This window comes from Peromyscus maniculatus, chromosome 5, assembly GCF_049852395.1.
Source record: "Peromyscus maniculatus bairdii isolate BWxNUB_F1_BW_parent chromosome 5, HU_Pman_BW_mat_3.1, whole genome shotgun sequence".
NCBI lineage: Eukaryota > Metazoa > Chordata > Mammalia > Rodentia > Cricetidae > Peromyscus > Peromyscus maniculatus.
This window is the reverse complement of record NC_134856.1, coordinates 75002126-75018344: the sequence shown is the minus strand read 5'-3', so window position 1 is coordinate 75018344 and position 16219 is coordinate 75002126. Positions and strand designations below refer to the sequence as shown.

Below are 16219 nucleotides of genomic sequence, written 5' to 3'. Positions count from 1 at the left end.
GGGCTATTTTACCTTTATGAATGAGTTATTTTACTTTTTATTGTGATGATTAGGTTATAAAACCTTAGTGTAAACAAAACAAGTTTTATTTCAAAGCAAAAACAAATTCAGCAAGCGAATTATTAGTCGCTAGTTCTATGTCTACAGTTCAAATTTCAGCTAATTCGTGTATTTATAATCAGCAATGTGATTAAAATAAATTTTAAATAGATAAAAAAACCTAATCATGTATTAAAATTCATTTTTGAACATTGATTCTGTGATGACAGATTTATATTCAGCACAGGTTTAGAAGTAAAATTGCTGTTTTTTATGAAAATGAGACAAGCTTTTCTTTGATAAAAGAAATAAACTTGTTATAATTATGCATCATCATGGGGTGACATGAAGTCCTGGGGATTTTGTAAAGAATAATTTTTTCTTACTAATATTCCCAGTTTCTCCTCATTTTATGTGAGTTCATGTCTCATCTTATGTTTTCTTAGTTTTCTCATTTGGTGTTGACCTTGGAACATATCACTCTGGTTCAGTAACATAACTAGACAAGAATCTTGAATGTGCATAAGCTCAATGTGGAGAAAATCTGATGTAGCCTGAGCCTATGTAAAGGGAATTGAAATGTTGTCAGAAGTAATCACAATGTGTATCACTCATAGTATGTGACAGGCATGTAAAATGCATCATGTGGGGCTGAAGTTCAGCTCTTTTGTGACCTAGCACATGCAAGGGGCTGGGTTCAATGGCCCCAGCACTGCCAGTTATGTAACAGAAAAAAGAATCATGTTACAGAAGTGGAGGATGGCACTCATTCTCTATCCAGTTGCATGGAACATAGCCTCAGCAGAGAGGAATTAAGAGTTGAAATTCATACTGCAAATTAATGAGATAAAGGGGGAGTTCTGGCAGAAATAAGCAAAGGAGGAGCATGGTGGCTTTTCCACTAGTTGCAAAGGGGTGTCATATGAGCCAGGGAGCTAATTGTTCTGGAAAGGTCTCTGTCATAGTATAGGATCTGGGAGGAGAAACTGAGAAGGGGTATATTTGGGTAGATTTTTAAAAGCTTCTACTAATCATAAGGACCCAGAGATGCAATGGGCTTCCTGAGTGATAAACTTTATTTCTGCAGAGGTGCTCAAGCATTAAAGAAGGCTCTTGTCAGGCTTGTTGAGGACAGAGCTTAGTTGGTAGAGCATTTTCCTAGCCTAGAGAAAACCCTGGGTTCAACTCCTATAACTGCATAAATGTGGATCTAGTTGTAGTGGTGCATACCTGTAATGTCAGCAAAGAAAAGGTGAATTTAGGATGTGAGAACCTGTTAAAAGGGAGAAGTAGCAGAAGGAGGAAAGGGGAGGGAGGGAGGGGAGGAGAGGAAACATTATGTACATAGTCTAACAGGAGTTAACTTCAGGTCATATTTTCTTTTAAATTTAGCATATTTTGTTCTCCTCTTTTCCAAGAATTATATGCTTCAGAAAAAAATACAAAAATGCATGATTGCAGTATATGAAGACACCTTATTTTTTTCCTTTAAGGAACATACATATCTAAGCAATGTTGCCATTCTATTCAGAGAATAGGATTCTTTCTGAAGGATTAATTGGGGAAATATATATATTTGGGGAAAGGTTTTTTTTCCCATCTTTATTAAAGTTTGCGGTATTGGTTAATACGCTGGAGTCCATCTTCATGTCAGAGTGAGGCAAGCAAGGTTCAAACTTGCCTTTCATGAAAAGTCTGTCTATCAATCAAGGGACTTACTAAAATAATAACTGCTCAGAGTGCCTGCCTTAAACAAACAGTCTCCCTAGAGTTCCTGGAAACAGGAGAAAGTAACAGAACCAGTGACACAGAACATTGTTCCTTGATGTTTCTCACGATCCTCTCCACAAACACATCTGTTCAATTTTACTGTGACACAAAGAGTTGGGAGCTTTGGTTTCTCTGATGAAGTAGGAGAAGTCTGTGTGGAATTCTGTACTTACAAATCATCCACATTCTGTTTTTCTTTACATTTCTATCTTTCCTTCCTTTTTTCTTAAATTGCTCTCTTTAGAGCTTTGACTGCTTTGGGATTGGCCACTCTGTGGTCATCTTACCTTGTAAGCACTGGCCACTCCAATATCATCACCTCCACCTCAGTTTCCTTCCTTCTCATATTCTCTGCCAAGCTGTCTTGTGGAATTTTTAAATATTTGCACCCCAATTTTCTTTTCAGAAGCTAACAGTGATATTTTTCCCCACTCTGGTCTTATTGGGCATCAGTAATCTTTGTGTCTTTATCATGTAAAGGTGCTTCCCATACAGTCTCTTAACAAGCACAGTCTTCACTCATGCCTCCCTCAGACTAAACTCCATGTGCTGATGTAGATGACTTACATCCAACTACATCGAATTTGATCAAGAAGAACTAAGAGAAAGTTGCAACTATTTAGTTACCCTCCATGATTCTTAAGGAAATACAGTATCTTTTGTTGAACTCCAAGAAGTATATGTTTGTGTGTGTGTGTGTGTGTGTGTGTGTGTGTGTGTGAGAGAGAGAGAGAGAGAGAGAGAGAGAGAGAGAGAGAGAGAGAGAGCCTGTGCATATATTCATTTGGTCTGTTATCTCAGGAAAATATAACCATGTTTTTTAAAGAAATGAAAGATGAGTCTAATAATAAAATATTAAACTATCATATGTAACTTTTTTAGTATAATAATAAAATATTAAATTATCATTGTACCAAAACAAATTTACAAAGTATCACATAGAGATACTCATAATGTGGTTAATGATAAATACAAAAGATCTTTAAGCATCAAAAGCTGGGATTAATGAATGATTCCAGGACTTTGGCAATGAATGTAGCAGCATACTTTCCCCAAATTCCCACATGAAACCCGAAGAACAATTGAATATCAAAATCATAACCTAATAGGAGACATTTACAAAAGAACCAGCTAATGATGTAAAGGCCAAATGCAGGCATTTGCCTTAGATAATCGTAGTCTTATCACTGTGGGGGAAAAGGGAAGGGGAAGCAGAGACCTGGCTGTTCGGTCAACAGGAGAGCCACAGAATAACCACAGACATTGACCAGGAGTCGCAGTGAGTCAGTGAGGGGCAAGTGCGCACTCCAGCTGCAGGGAGTGGAGGGTCTTTGGTAACACTCTTATAGAGATGCATAAGTAGGTCCCAGTTACTGGGAAGGCTCAACTTCCACTGTCCGGCAGTGCCACACACTAGCAGAAAATTCACCAAGTGGAATAAAAATTGAATAGAATGGGGACCACAGATATTATGGAGGAAAATATACATTTCTATAAAGGTGAAGAAGAAGAGAGTTGGGAAGAATTTGTATGTTCAATGTCTATAATTATCTCCCGACCACCTCTCTTTTGAAAACGGGCCTCATATAGCCATCTGTGGCCTGGAATTCCTGCCTCCACCTCCCAAGTGCTAGAATTACAGGCATATGGTACCACACTTGACTTCAACTACTTCTTAAAATAAATTATATGTATATATAGATACATGTATGAATATATAATATATAATTCATTTTATTGAAAGTATATAATGTGTTTTGATCAAATCTACCCCATTCCCTCCCCTCAAGTTATTCTCCCTCACCCACTTTCCCCTCCCAGTTTCCTGTGCTCTCTTAAAAAACACACTCACAAAAAAAAAACCACTGAGTATGTATACATAGAAAAATGATTACTGTAGTCAAACAATGTATCATATGTATAATTTTCTAATTATTGTTGCATGTGATTACTGCAATTACCATTAAATCTTAAGTAGATAAAACATGTGCTAGAATGTTAATTTCAATCAAAGCTATACAAATTAAAGAATGTCAAAATATACTGATCATTTCAAGAAATCTATTTTTGTCCTAGTCTAGCTGGTAGACATCACATTAAATTTTCAAATAGTGTCCTCTCACAGATTTGATAGTCTAAACTATCCTATGAGATTGTTGCCCAGTTGTGTGATTAAAATGTGAATTAAAGTGCTCAACTACTTTAGGGTCGCGAATAGCTCTTCTTTTACCATCCCTGCGGTCAAAGCTGATGAAAGTCAAACCTGCCAGCTCCCTTTCTCTTGACTTAGAAACACACTGGTGCTCCCAACACAAATAACTTTATGAGAGCAGTTTCTTGAGGAACTTGGCCCCTTTCTGTTGAAGCAAGTGGCACTAACTCACATTTGATTTTACTAGAACATTTATGACCACAGCAGCATTGTCTCGTCCCTTGGCCCAGTCACTGGGTAGTAGTGAGCCGGCTTGTTTCCACACTCACAGCAAATTACTTTTCTGTAGAGTAAATTGCCCGTCTGATGACAAATTATTACTCAGCCACTTGTGGTGATTAAGAACCCTCAGAAGACAGTTAAAGATTCTGTCAAAGACTGTGTGAGGTGGTTGCTGAGCTGAATTTGGGCCTTTACAGAGGAGGTGGAATGGGGTTAGTTCTAAAGATAGAGTTAAGGTTTTCATTTGCCTATCTGAAAGTATATGCAATCCTTTTGTTTGAATGCTCACTGTTTCTTCAGTGAGCACAGTAACTGATACAGATAGAGGGACTGACATTCCAAGAAGTTATACAACCTCTAAATCCCCTACAGTTCTGTAGTGGAAAGAAGGAACCTCTTGACTGTCCCATTAGCTGTGTGAAATGAGGAAGAAAGGACTTGGAGATAATTACAAAGGTGGAGTGCAATTAACCAGGAAATTAAATATTCTAGGAAGAGAACTGGACATAAGAGAAGGTGATGTATTTAGGAAGGAAAGTAAAGGGTTAGAGGCAAGCTGGGTCTGAGTTTGTGGCCAAATCACAGCAGAGCCTCTTTACAGGAGCAACCAAAGAAGAAGAGATGAAGGTTAGAGTCAGGAGAGAAATATGGAAATGATAATGGTGGAAGAGGAAGTCTGAGGGGAAAAATAAAACTCCACTGAGAAGAGATTAGTGTGTTCAGATATGACACGTAGAGCACACTAATATTCACTGTTTACAGGTCAGTAAAGTGGACCAGCTTAAATGGAAAGAAAAAAACAAGATGTGAGAGAATATGCCATCACTCTGCAAAAGGAAGGTGAAAACTGAAAGCTCCGAAGCAGCCCAAAGTGCAGCCGGGATGTGAGAGGAGAAGAGAGGATGCTGGGCATGGTCAGGGGTTCGCACATTTGAGATCAGTCTGCGCCCAGTAAAAGCTATGGGGAGGAAAGGGGTAAGGATGAGAAGGGAAGAAAAAGGGACACGGGGAGAATGAAAGAGTTCTGAAGTGTGTGCAAAGGAGGAAGGAATAGGTCACTTCCTAACTGAGATGAGAATAGTGGGCACACAAAAAAGTATGGAACAGAGAAGGGGATTTGGGATAAGAAGAAAGCATAAAGTCTAGGTAGAAATAGGTTTGAGTTGTACAGAACTGCAGACTAGCAGGTGGTAAACTCTGGGAGTTGAATGGGTGGGTCCTGGGTGTGCAGTGAGAATGCCACTAGCAAACAATATTCTGACTTCCTACCTGAAGGTATAGTGGCATTCTTTGTGCTGGGCAAAGCTGGAAATCTGACTTTTTCTACACTAATGTAGAGGCTTAGAATCTGGAATCAGAAAATATAATAGATAATAATTGTTGATAAATATGATGAAGGTTTATTTAGAATTGCTTGTCAGATAGATAAGAGAACAACCCGTGAAAGGAATAAAATTCTCCGAGGCCAAAAGGGTGTGAGGTAGAGGCTGGGTGGGTGGCAGAGACTATTGAGAGTCCATGTTGTGCCAAAGGATATAGACGCAGTACAGGTCAATGTGACATTAAGATTCTGAGGTGACTGCTCTGATACGAGGTTGTGTGAGGTCAAATGATCAAGGGAGGAGTGAATAATTTCAAAATTATCTGGAAGGAAACTTGAGATAGAAAAGGATACTAAAGTTGCCGAAGGAGACAAATTACACAAAACTTGGGACTAACAGCTTCTAAAGACCAGGAATATGTCCCCCAAGTAGCAGGGGTGTGTGGTGCACCACTGGGGAGCTTCATTCTGTCTGATCTTTATAGTTATTCTGTCCATGGAACCATTTCTATTGATTCAACTTCAGATGAAAGGCTTTCCCTTGAAACACATAGCATATATTGTATCAAGGGGGTACTTGATCTTACACAGTTTCAAATCTTACATGTGTGGTTTGGGGTAATACTATTGCTTAACCCTTTAAGTTTTTAGATGCAAATGAATAACTTTCTCTGAGCACAAAGTATATGCCATAAGTGTAGCAGTGTGTTTGTAATAGATATGTGGCTAAGTGCACTCATTCTTGGTCATTATAATCATGCCCAGTTAGGGCACCAAAAAGACTGTTAGTGAATGAGGGAGTCATGAACAGAGCATATCACTCAAGAATATAGATGCTGTACAATAGAATAACCTTTCTGCAAATTATCACCAACACTCATTGTGATTCTCCTTGTCTATACCATTTTGTTTATATTTTAGCCTAAGGTTTTGCCTCCTCCAGGTATAGGAGATTAAGAGAGAGAATTGTCTGTTTTCAGGGTGCATTGCTGGGTAAAAATTAAAATAAGACTATCTTTTAAATAGTATTATATGCCAGAAATTCTAAACTGTAGTAGGAAAAAATATTTCCTGCTAGAAAAAAACAAGTTTCCAAAACTAATTGTTAAAGAGTAGGTTCTGCTATTGTTGGGTTTTCTTAACATAATGTTGATGTGAATGACAGCTTAGCATAGTTTCAATTTTTGTCCATAAGTAAATGGACTGTTACATGGATGCTAATCCTAGAACATGCAGTTGTATACTTGGCTGCTGACTTTGTGGCAAGCATTCATTTGGAGAGTGGGTTTGAAGCACTTAGGATCCTGGACACTTGTCTCAAGCACAGAGTTTTCTCCAGCCCACTTGAAACTACTTTGTACACTTGTATTAAAAAGTAGACTCAGAGAAACCTGTTGGCATCACAATATTATGGATGAGAACACAGGACTTACAGCATTTGGTTCAGTTATTATGGGACAAACCATCCTCTGAGTTTGGTGGAGTTCACTCACTTGGCAATACTCCATGTCCCTTTCTCTGTTAGTCAAAGAGTACACATTCAGTTCTACTTTCTTATTTTATGTGATAATTTTCCTAGCTTGATTTCATTGTCAACTTGACACACACAACCTAGAATCATCTGGGAAGAATACCTAGATTGGGGAATTGTCTAAATCAGACTGACATGTGGCTGCATCTCTCTTAATTATTAACTACTAGAGGAGAGTACAGCCCATTGGAGGTGGCACCATCCATAGATAGGTGGTCCTGTACCATATAAGGAAGCTAACGAAGCATAAGGAGCAAGCGGCATTCCTGTGATTTCTGTTGCTAGCTCTTACCTTGAGTTCCTGCTCTGACCTCTCCTTAGTGATGGATCCTTCCCTCCCCTACATTGCTTTTCATTAAAGTGTTTTATTACAGCAACAGAAAGAAAGATAGAGCAGTAATTTTTATTTATTTATTTTTTAAGTTTTCATGTTTAGCCCATGTCCTTTTGTGATTATTCCTGGGAGGAATGTTAGGTCACAAGTGTTACCAAAAAAAGGGTCTACTCCAGGTGTAAATTGTCTTTGGTACTCCGATGCTGTAGACCTTTGAGAGTCCAGCAGCTGTGGCCATTAGCCTTTAGGATATCTGGAGAGAACAGGACAAATAGACAGATACCACAAGAATGTATCCACAGAAGTGACCGCGATGTTTCCAAAGTGCATCGAGAGAGGCTGATAGAATACCAGGAAATATCTGAAATAGCACAGCTGGGTAAGAAGTGACTTCTAATCTGTACATGAGCATCTGGACTGATTTTTTTTTTTTGGAAATAAACAGAAATGGATGGTTTGTATAAGTAAAGATGATGAATTAAGTGGCATTCCTTATTGGGGGACTACCCCAGACAGTTTCAGGGAAGGAAATGATTGATATGGATGATTGAGAAGATAGTGGGAAGTGTTCAACACTGGCTTTCTGGGGATTATTTATCAAATGTGCTTGCTTGAGTCCTGCTTTGGAGCATTGAAGTGAACTCACCAGGGTCTCTCAATATCAGTTATGGTCTTCCTTTTACCTCCCACAGTGATTTTAATTTCAGCTTTGAAAGCCACTTCACAGTGAAAGAAAATAAGGCATTAAGTGTTTGAGAATTAGGTGTTGAAAGCATTATTTCTCACATGGAAGAGTCTGAACTCTGTGCTGGAGAGCTGAGTCAGTAGTTAAGAGTACTTGGTACTGTTGCAGAGGGCCCAAGTTAGGTTCTCAGCACCCATTTGAGGCAGCTGACAACCCCTGGAATTCCAGCTCCAGGGGGTGCAACATTCTCTTTTGGCCTCTGAGGAGACCACACACATACACAAATATGCAAACACACACACACACACACACACACACACACACACACACATACACACACACAAGCACGCACGCACACATGGGGGGGCAGAGAATTCTAAATTTTATAATTTATATATGATATATAACTTCCAAATGATGAAAAACTAAAGTCAGAAAAACAGGAAATATGTAAAACACTCAAGAATCAAGTCACATAGATATTGAGTTATTGCTGGCAATTCATAGCCATTTCTAGAAAATTAATGTAAAATACATTTTTTTTTCAAGGAAAAAATTCCTATAGTCCATGAGGCAGAGACACAGCCTCAAACAGAAGTCTTTTACTTTAATTAGATGGCAAGTTTCATTGGCTGGAACTCAAGGCCAGTATTTTTACACAGCTATGTTGCCAAATAAAATACAGGACACTTAAATATATTTGAATTTCAAACAAGAATGAGTCATTTTTTTGTTTAAGTTTGTGGAATAAACATAGTTTGAAAAGTGACTTGTTTATCTGAAATTCAGATTTAACTGGTGTTTTTTTATAATTATTTGTTAAGTCTTGAAACTCCAGCCTCATAACTTGCTAAGCCAAGAAATACTCAACACAGAATAAGGGGAATTGCCAATGACTATGTTTCAAGGTATGAAAAACAAAAGTATACCCTTCCTTTCCCCCAGCCAAAGTTTACCAAAGCTAAATGTTGAAAAGCCAATATGACCGGGGGGGGGGGGGGGGGGGGGGGGGGGGGAACTGTGTTTAATTTCCTGGTAGATCTCTGTGCTGGGTACAGGAGGTTAAAGTTCATATTCTTCCACTCATTTTGAGGGGGTTCCTTTTTGAAGAAACCTTCCAGAACCATGACCTTTCCTCTTCAGGGGATACCTTATGGTACAGCAGCCATAGCACTGGAAGCTGATTAGAAATGCAGACTCCTAGGCCTCCCAGACTGCAAACAGGCTTCCTTGTGGTTGCTAGGCTCATATTGAGACATGAAGATTTAAATACAAAGCTTACAAATGTGCTTAAAGAAAGAAATCATAAAATATTTTTAATTAGGAGGAAAGGAAGGAAGAGAAGGAAGGAGGCAGCCATAGGCTCCTCAGGGCCCAGTGAGAGCTAGTGAGACTGCATTAATGAAAAGCCTTTTAAGAGGGGAGTAAGTAGAAACCAACATCTCTGTATTTCAGTTCCTTTTGTTTTTCTGATAAGGAAATATAACAAAGCAATGCACTTGGCTTTGCCTGAGCCCTGTGTTTGAAGGTGACTCTAACCACTGTCCAATTCCTGTGCTCACAGAGGAAACAACATGAAATAGCTGACCCCAACTGGCTGCTTATCAAGGACTGTTACATATACAGGTGTCTTCCATCTGGCCCATGACTTTCACATTTATCCTTTTCTCTAACATAAGTGCCAATTATCTCCTTTCCAGGGCTACTTAAGCCTACAGAAAGCCCTGTCTAACTGCTCTGTGCACCTGAGGACAGGTCTCCAGCCGTGGTTTTGTGCACACCGCTAACTGAGTGCACCCTGCAGGTTTGTTTGTGGATAGTTGCACTAATTTTCTCACCATAGACCATTGAGACCATTTGGATGACTGTTCAATTAATAGTACTGAAGGAGTAATTAAGGAGAGTTCCTGCTTGCCTGACTTACCCCAGTGCCCACTGTGAACATTTTCTCCTGAATGTGACTAATCACATAAATTCTCAGAAATGAAATTAAAGGTTACCCACACATGGCATTCCGTTGTGTCTGCAGGCATCCTACCCTGCAGGCATCTTATCTTTCATGGATTCCCTAGATTCTGGTTTGAAGCTGGGGGTTTCAGCATATACTCTGTTTTGCCAGCAAGTGATCCTGTGGTCTCTGCCAGTTCCCATAACACTTTGAACTGGCCATTCTTAAAAGACAGTAGTAGATTTGGCAATGTCTGGGATTCAAGGAAGAAGTTCAAAGGATCCCTTCCCAAAATGGCTGATTCTCGCTAGTCAAACTTGTGAGTTCACAGCAGGGGCAAGATAATGCCCTGGTTTTTAGACTGCTCTGCCCATGCCCTTCCCATATGTTTCACACTGCAGCACCAACACTAAACAATTTTCTATGAGATCTGAATACTTTCTCATCCAGTTAATGTCACAGTTAACATTATCTGCCTTCAAACAGCTGAACAGCTTCAGAGCGGCACAAAACAACAACTTCACGGGAGACTAATGAACGTAAATCCCCCATACAGTTGGGATTTCTATAATAAACCAAGGCAGGAGGAATGATAACTAAATAATCAGAGCACAGAGATATTATTATTGCTGTTGTTACTATCTTCCCTTGGACTTTAAAGTGAAACAGGAAATCAAGAATGAAGATCCTAGATGCTTGGAGACATTAGATACCAGTTTAGAGATGGGAAAATCCAAGATCCAGAGACATCACATGACTTATTTACCATAGTGTGGTTGTTATGTGATATGGAATGACATTGTCTATGTCTTTGTAAAGGTCTTCTAAAAGGACAGCAAGTTGCTGGCAAAGTTTTCACTCTTCTTTCGCAGTTTTAGTCATCAAATGGAGGCATCAAGGAACTGTGAAAGAACACACACACACAAAAGAAGAAGAAGAAATTTATTATATTCCAAACACAGCTTGATTTGGTTTATAGGTATCTTGTGCATACTGGAGGTGATATCATATTTTTTTTCTCATTTCATTCATGAAGCAGATTTTTATGGTGTGAAGTTTTTCTTTTGTAGCATTCTGTCAGTGCTACAAAAGTATTTCAAATATTCAGGTTTTGAGTTTTCAGTTTATAAGTACTTAACCTGTATGTATTTTAACATATCATTATGAGAAATGCCATCTCTCTTAATTAAGCATAAAGAATGTAATATAAGATTTTAGTTTTGTATAAATGAAAATATCTTGAATAATTTTTAGTTGTCTTGTATCCATTTTATTCATCTTTACTAATGAAATGTAGGTGGGTGATGGACAACTAGATAATTAAATCATGTGTGTGATAGGACCCCAAGGGATTCCAAATCTTGCTTAGGTATTTATGGTTTTGTTTCTAAAATGAGTGATAATAAATCAAGTAAAATATTCTTTAAAGATATGTAAAAATTTCTGAAAATAGGTTGGGTCAATCTCTGAGATGGATCACTGGCCCAGAATATGCAAGGTCCTGGGTTCATTTCCTCACACTAGAATATAGAAAATAAAACAGTAACTTCTGAAAATAAGTTTGTATTGTGTTTGCCCTGCCCAATAGTCTTGTACTGTTTTGAACTCTGTGATGAACTTTTAATACAATAAACACCACCAACAATTCCAGTCTTTTCATATAAAAGAAAGTTAACTAAAATTTACAAAATATGAAGACTACTGATGTTGTTAATAATGTTGCACTTTAAGAGTAAGATGAAAGTAAAATCATGTCCAGAAATGTTGGCGGAGGTATGTGTAAACTATTAAATTTTAAAAAGTAATTTAGATAGTGGGCAAATCAACCTTGTAAGTAAACAGATTTCATGTTAATCTCAGCTGTTGTCTCCTAGTTTTGCAAGTTTGTAGATAACGTAAATGATCATCTAGCATAAGTAATAAAGATAGACTTAGGAGAGTTTACTGATACACAACTTTCCTGAGTGCCATCATCAGATGCTTGTCCCTGAGCATAACATCTTTAGGTGCTAAGACTGAGAATGAGTTTGTGGGACTTCCATTGCCAGCTGGACCCAGAGGCCGTTATCCATCTTTCCCTTTTAGAAAATAGATATGTAGCAAGGAATTAACAATGCTGCTTGCCTGGGGAAGCCATGGCTTTAGAGAAGTCCAGTTCTGAAGTCATGGAAACCAAATGGGAACTGTACATTAGATCCCAAGGCATGTAGTCTTTTCCCTAAAATAGAATGTAACCACGAGTTACAGTACCTACCTGTAGAGAGACTCAGCATGTGTCCATCAAAGATGATCTTCAGACCCACTGCAGGCGCCTTGTTCTGCTTTGTGCTACTCTGCATAGTAGTTTTAATGCTTTCTTTTGGGTAGCAGGGATCATTCAGTGTCACTTACCTCATGAGATATAATCAGCTAATAAACATCAGACTTCCTGACCACATGGTGCTATGGTGACAGCACATAGTATTATTAATAAGCAGAATGTAATTACCTCAGTTGGTGTTTTTCCAGAACATAAAGCTAATACTCATTCCTGCTTGATGTGAAATACTTCCTCCTCAGCCATTAATCATAGCTGTTGGCATGTCATTAGCAAATCTAGCAAGATACCAAGTGCCACTATATGTACACTGATGTTTAACCTTTTTTGCATTAAAAGTCTTTACACAGAAATAAAATTCCCTCAATATTTATTGCCTTATTTACACCAAAATTGCAGGCACTTTGATAAATGGAGTGATCATTTCTAGCATCACTGTGGCTATGAAATGCATTTTAGTGTCTTCTGTGGCTGTAACTTAATAATTCATTTCAGCACATCTATTTAGAAATCACAGTGGGTTTATTTGATAGACAGAGCACTGGAGAGAAAGGCTCCTCCTGTCAATACAGATAGCCCATGTTTGGGAATTAGTGTCTAACAAGCAGTATTAACTTCATAGGCTTAAATTTGTTTACAACCTTTGATGATAGGTCCCGTTTTTCAGATTTGACACCTTTAGTGTTTGACCATAAAAGTCATATTTATGCGCTTAGTTTGATAAACAATTTCTTAAGACTGAGTGGTATTTCTTCTATCATATTTGCTAGGCTATCTAACAGCTAATTGAAGCCACACCCATAAGAATGTTTGGATAATTTTATGACCTTACTTTTTCAGTGAATTGATGACAAAGGAAGTGATATTGGTATTGACTTCTAGAAAAGAGAACCGTATATCAGGGTTACATATGGAAGTTCACACCTTTAACCCAGCACTTGGAAGACAGAGGTAGCCATTTTACAAATTCCAGGCTAGCCTGTGCTGCATAGTAAGATTCTGTCTCACAAAAATGTGGAGTTTTTGTTTTGTTTTGTTTTATGAATTTTAAGGGCTGGAGAGATGGATCATCACTTATTGCTTTTCCAGAGGACCCAGGTTTAATTCCCAGAACTCACATCAGGTGACTCACAACTGCTTATAACTCCATTTCCAGGGGATCAGCTGCACTCTTTTGCCTCTGTGGGCACCTGCATTTATGTGGTACTCATAAGCTCATGTAGGCAAATACATATATCCAGAAATCTAAGTAAATAAATATTAAAATCATAGTTTATCTTGTTATATATGGCACTTTTGAGACATAAATGATTATATGGCATGCATTAAACTTTGCCTTTGAGAAACTTGGGAGTAGGTGTGGCCAATAGACTGTCACTTCCTGGATGTTGGTAGACTCAAGCCCAGAGCTCAGGGACCTTAAGCGGGGAACATATTGATTGCAATGGTGGTTGTTGTAAGAGGTCACTTAATGTGATGCATTGGTGAGTTAACCTAGAATATTTAGAAAATATTTTTTGAGAGAAACAGAAGCTCATATATCACAGGCTGGTCTTGAATTTCCAATCCTCTTGCTTTCACCTCCCTGGAGTTGGGATTACAGGAATGTGCCGCCTGTGCCTGATGTACATGATGCTGGGAATTGAAACTAGCATCTTTAACATGGCAAGCACTGTACCAACTGAGCAACATCCATAGCCTGGTAAATGTAGATTTGTTGATGATAATAGCTCACTGTAATGCTCATTGTTTTTGCATTTTCCCATTTTAGAGACGCCCAAGCAGATGGCCAGCAATGAAGTTTCGAAGAGGATCGGGACATCCTGCCTATGCAGAAGTTGAACCAGTTGGAGAGAAAGAAGGTTTTATTGTATCAGAGCAGTGCTAAAATTTTAGAACAGAGCAGCACCAGTACTGGCTTACAGGTGTTAAGACTAAACTTTGCTTATACCTTTAAAACAGACAGACACACACCCGCAACCACAACAAAGGAGCCCTAAACTGCTGTAGCCAGGATGGAGACAAGATTTCTGGACGAGCCCAGCCCAGGAACATTGAAAGGAAAACTCAGACTTGTACAAGACACCATGTACACTGAATATAAGATTCCCTAGTAGAATGGCATCCATGGTTCACGAGGAACATCTGTGGACTTGCCAGAAGTGTGACAAGATGACAATGTTTTTGGTTTAGGTGCAGGGTTGCAAAGGGATCAAGGAAAGAATAATGATAATAAATAAAGCTTTAGTTCACAAGGGATCTATACCTTTGGTTCAAATGTTCTTCTCTGATGTCTCAAAGATGACCATGTTCCAAAGCCTGAATGCTTTCACTGGAAAGAGCGATGATGAATGTTCCAAGATCTGCTTGCTCACAGGAGAGCAAAAACCAAACACAAATGGAGGTTTTTCTTTCTTTTCCAAAACAGACTTTCGGCAAAAGGATTTTATTTTTTGCTCTAGATGCAGTTGTTCCAGCAAGTTCATTACTTCACAGGATAAATCTTTTATCTATTCAAAAGTTCACTAGGCCTGCCTCTTCCTTGGTAGTGAACACCCTTTCTGTGAGCTGTGACACAGTTTCCAAATGTTAAGCTAAGGGCTAGTGAGGAGGGCATAGCCAGTGAGGTTTTCCATTCTCTCACTTCAGAATAAAATGAGTTTCGTTTTCAGAGGCAGCGTCTCCCCTCCCACCTGGAGCCCCATGAAGCCTCATTTGCTCTTGGCTGATAGAAATAGACAGAAATAACAAGGAGAACTGTGTGATCATTTTTTGAGACAAATATCTTAAGGGATTTTTGAATACCCCCCCCCTTTTTTTTAAGGTCACCATGTCTGTATGACAAACACATTTCATTGTCAATTCCTGTCTAAGAAACTATTCAAGTCAACATATCCCTGGTGATAGGGGGGAAAAAAGAATAAAATAACCCTGCTGAATCACGCAGCAATTTTCTTTAAAGCACATAGTAGTTACATAAATATATATATATAAATATAAATATATTTTGTTTATAACTAACACAAGGCAGGCTCTTGTGGCTCTAAAGAGTGTATTTTGTCATCAAGACAAAACAAATGCAAGATGTATCACTGCATTCCTTCCACAACATTGTAAGATAATCCTTAATATTAGAATATTTTTATGTCACTTCTAGAAGTGGTTCATTTGGTTGCGGCATGTATTATTTTGCTGCTTATTGGATCCACTCTTTCATTCATACCAACCCCCTCGCTCCTTGATTCAAAGAAGCAGTTGTATATGTCCCTTGAGTGGAGTTCTCATTTATAATCCGATTGTAATCCAAATTTTGAAAATTTTCCCTAACTAAAGAAAGGAAATGCACCAATTGAGGAGGAAAGTTGTTCAGGTAAACCATATATCTAAACATGAGTTCAGGTACCGTGGCATAGAATTCCACCAATCACTTGACCTGTAAAACCTTTGTATTCTGTGCCAAGAAAAAGTCCTGGTTCTTACAAAGTACAACATTTGCAGATTCAAGTTTCACAAAGCAAAGATTCTGAACAGTAGCACTTCACTGACAGTTTATAATCTGTGTACAATGTCTACACTGGACAGCATCCATCCTCTAGCAGAATGTCGCGTTATCATCCCCAGTTTCTTACATAGTCGAGGGCTCTTTTCTGTCACATGTATTTTGCTTTCCACCTTGGAGGACTTGGTTGTGGTCACTTTTCCCTAAACTCAGCTAAAAGTATCAGGACACAGAGATGGGAGAGCCACATGATTGTAGGATGTGATGACAATCTGTGCCCCAGTTATGCTCAAGTTATGAGAAATATCTCAGCTCATTCTTGTTGGTATAGTTTTGGTGAG

General features: G+C 38.6%; 1 protein-coding gene across 2 annotated transcripts in view; it reads left to right on the top strand.

Annotated features, from left to right (window-relative positions):
* The window catches only part of Plxdc2 (plexin domain containing 2), a 403601-nt gene extending 388959 nt beyond the window's left edge, over nt 1-14642 (top strand). For both annotated transcript variants that reach the window (XM_076572690.1, XM_076572691.1), the window contains one exon: nt 14151-14642. In XM_076572690.1, coding sequence (XP_076428805.1) covers nt 14151-14267 — 117 coding nt within the window. In that variant the 3' untranslated portion in view covers nt 14268-14642. The remainder of the gene's footprint in view (nt 1-14150) is intronic.
* The last annotated feature ends 1577 nt before the right edge of the window (nt 14643-16219 follow it).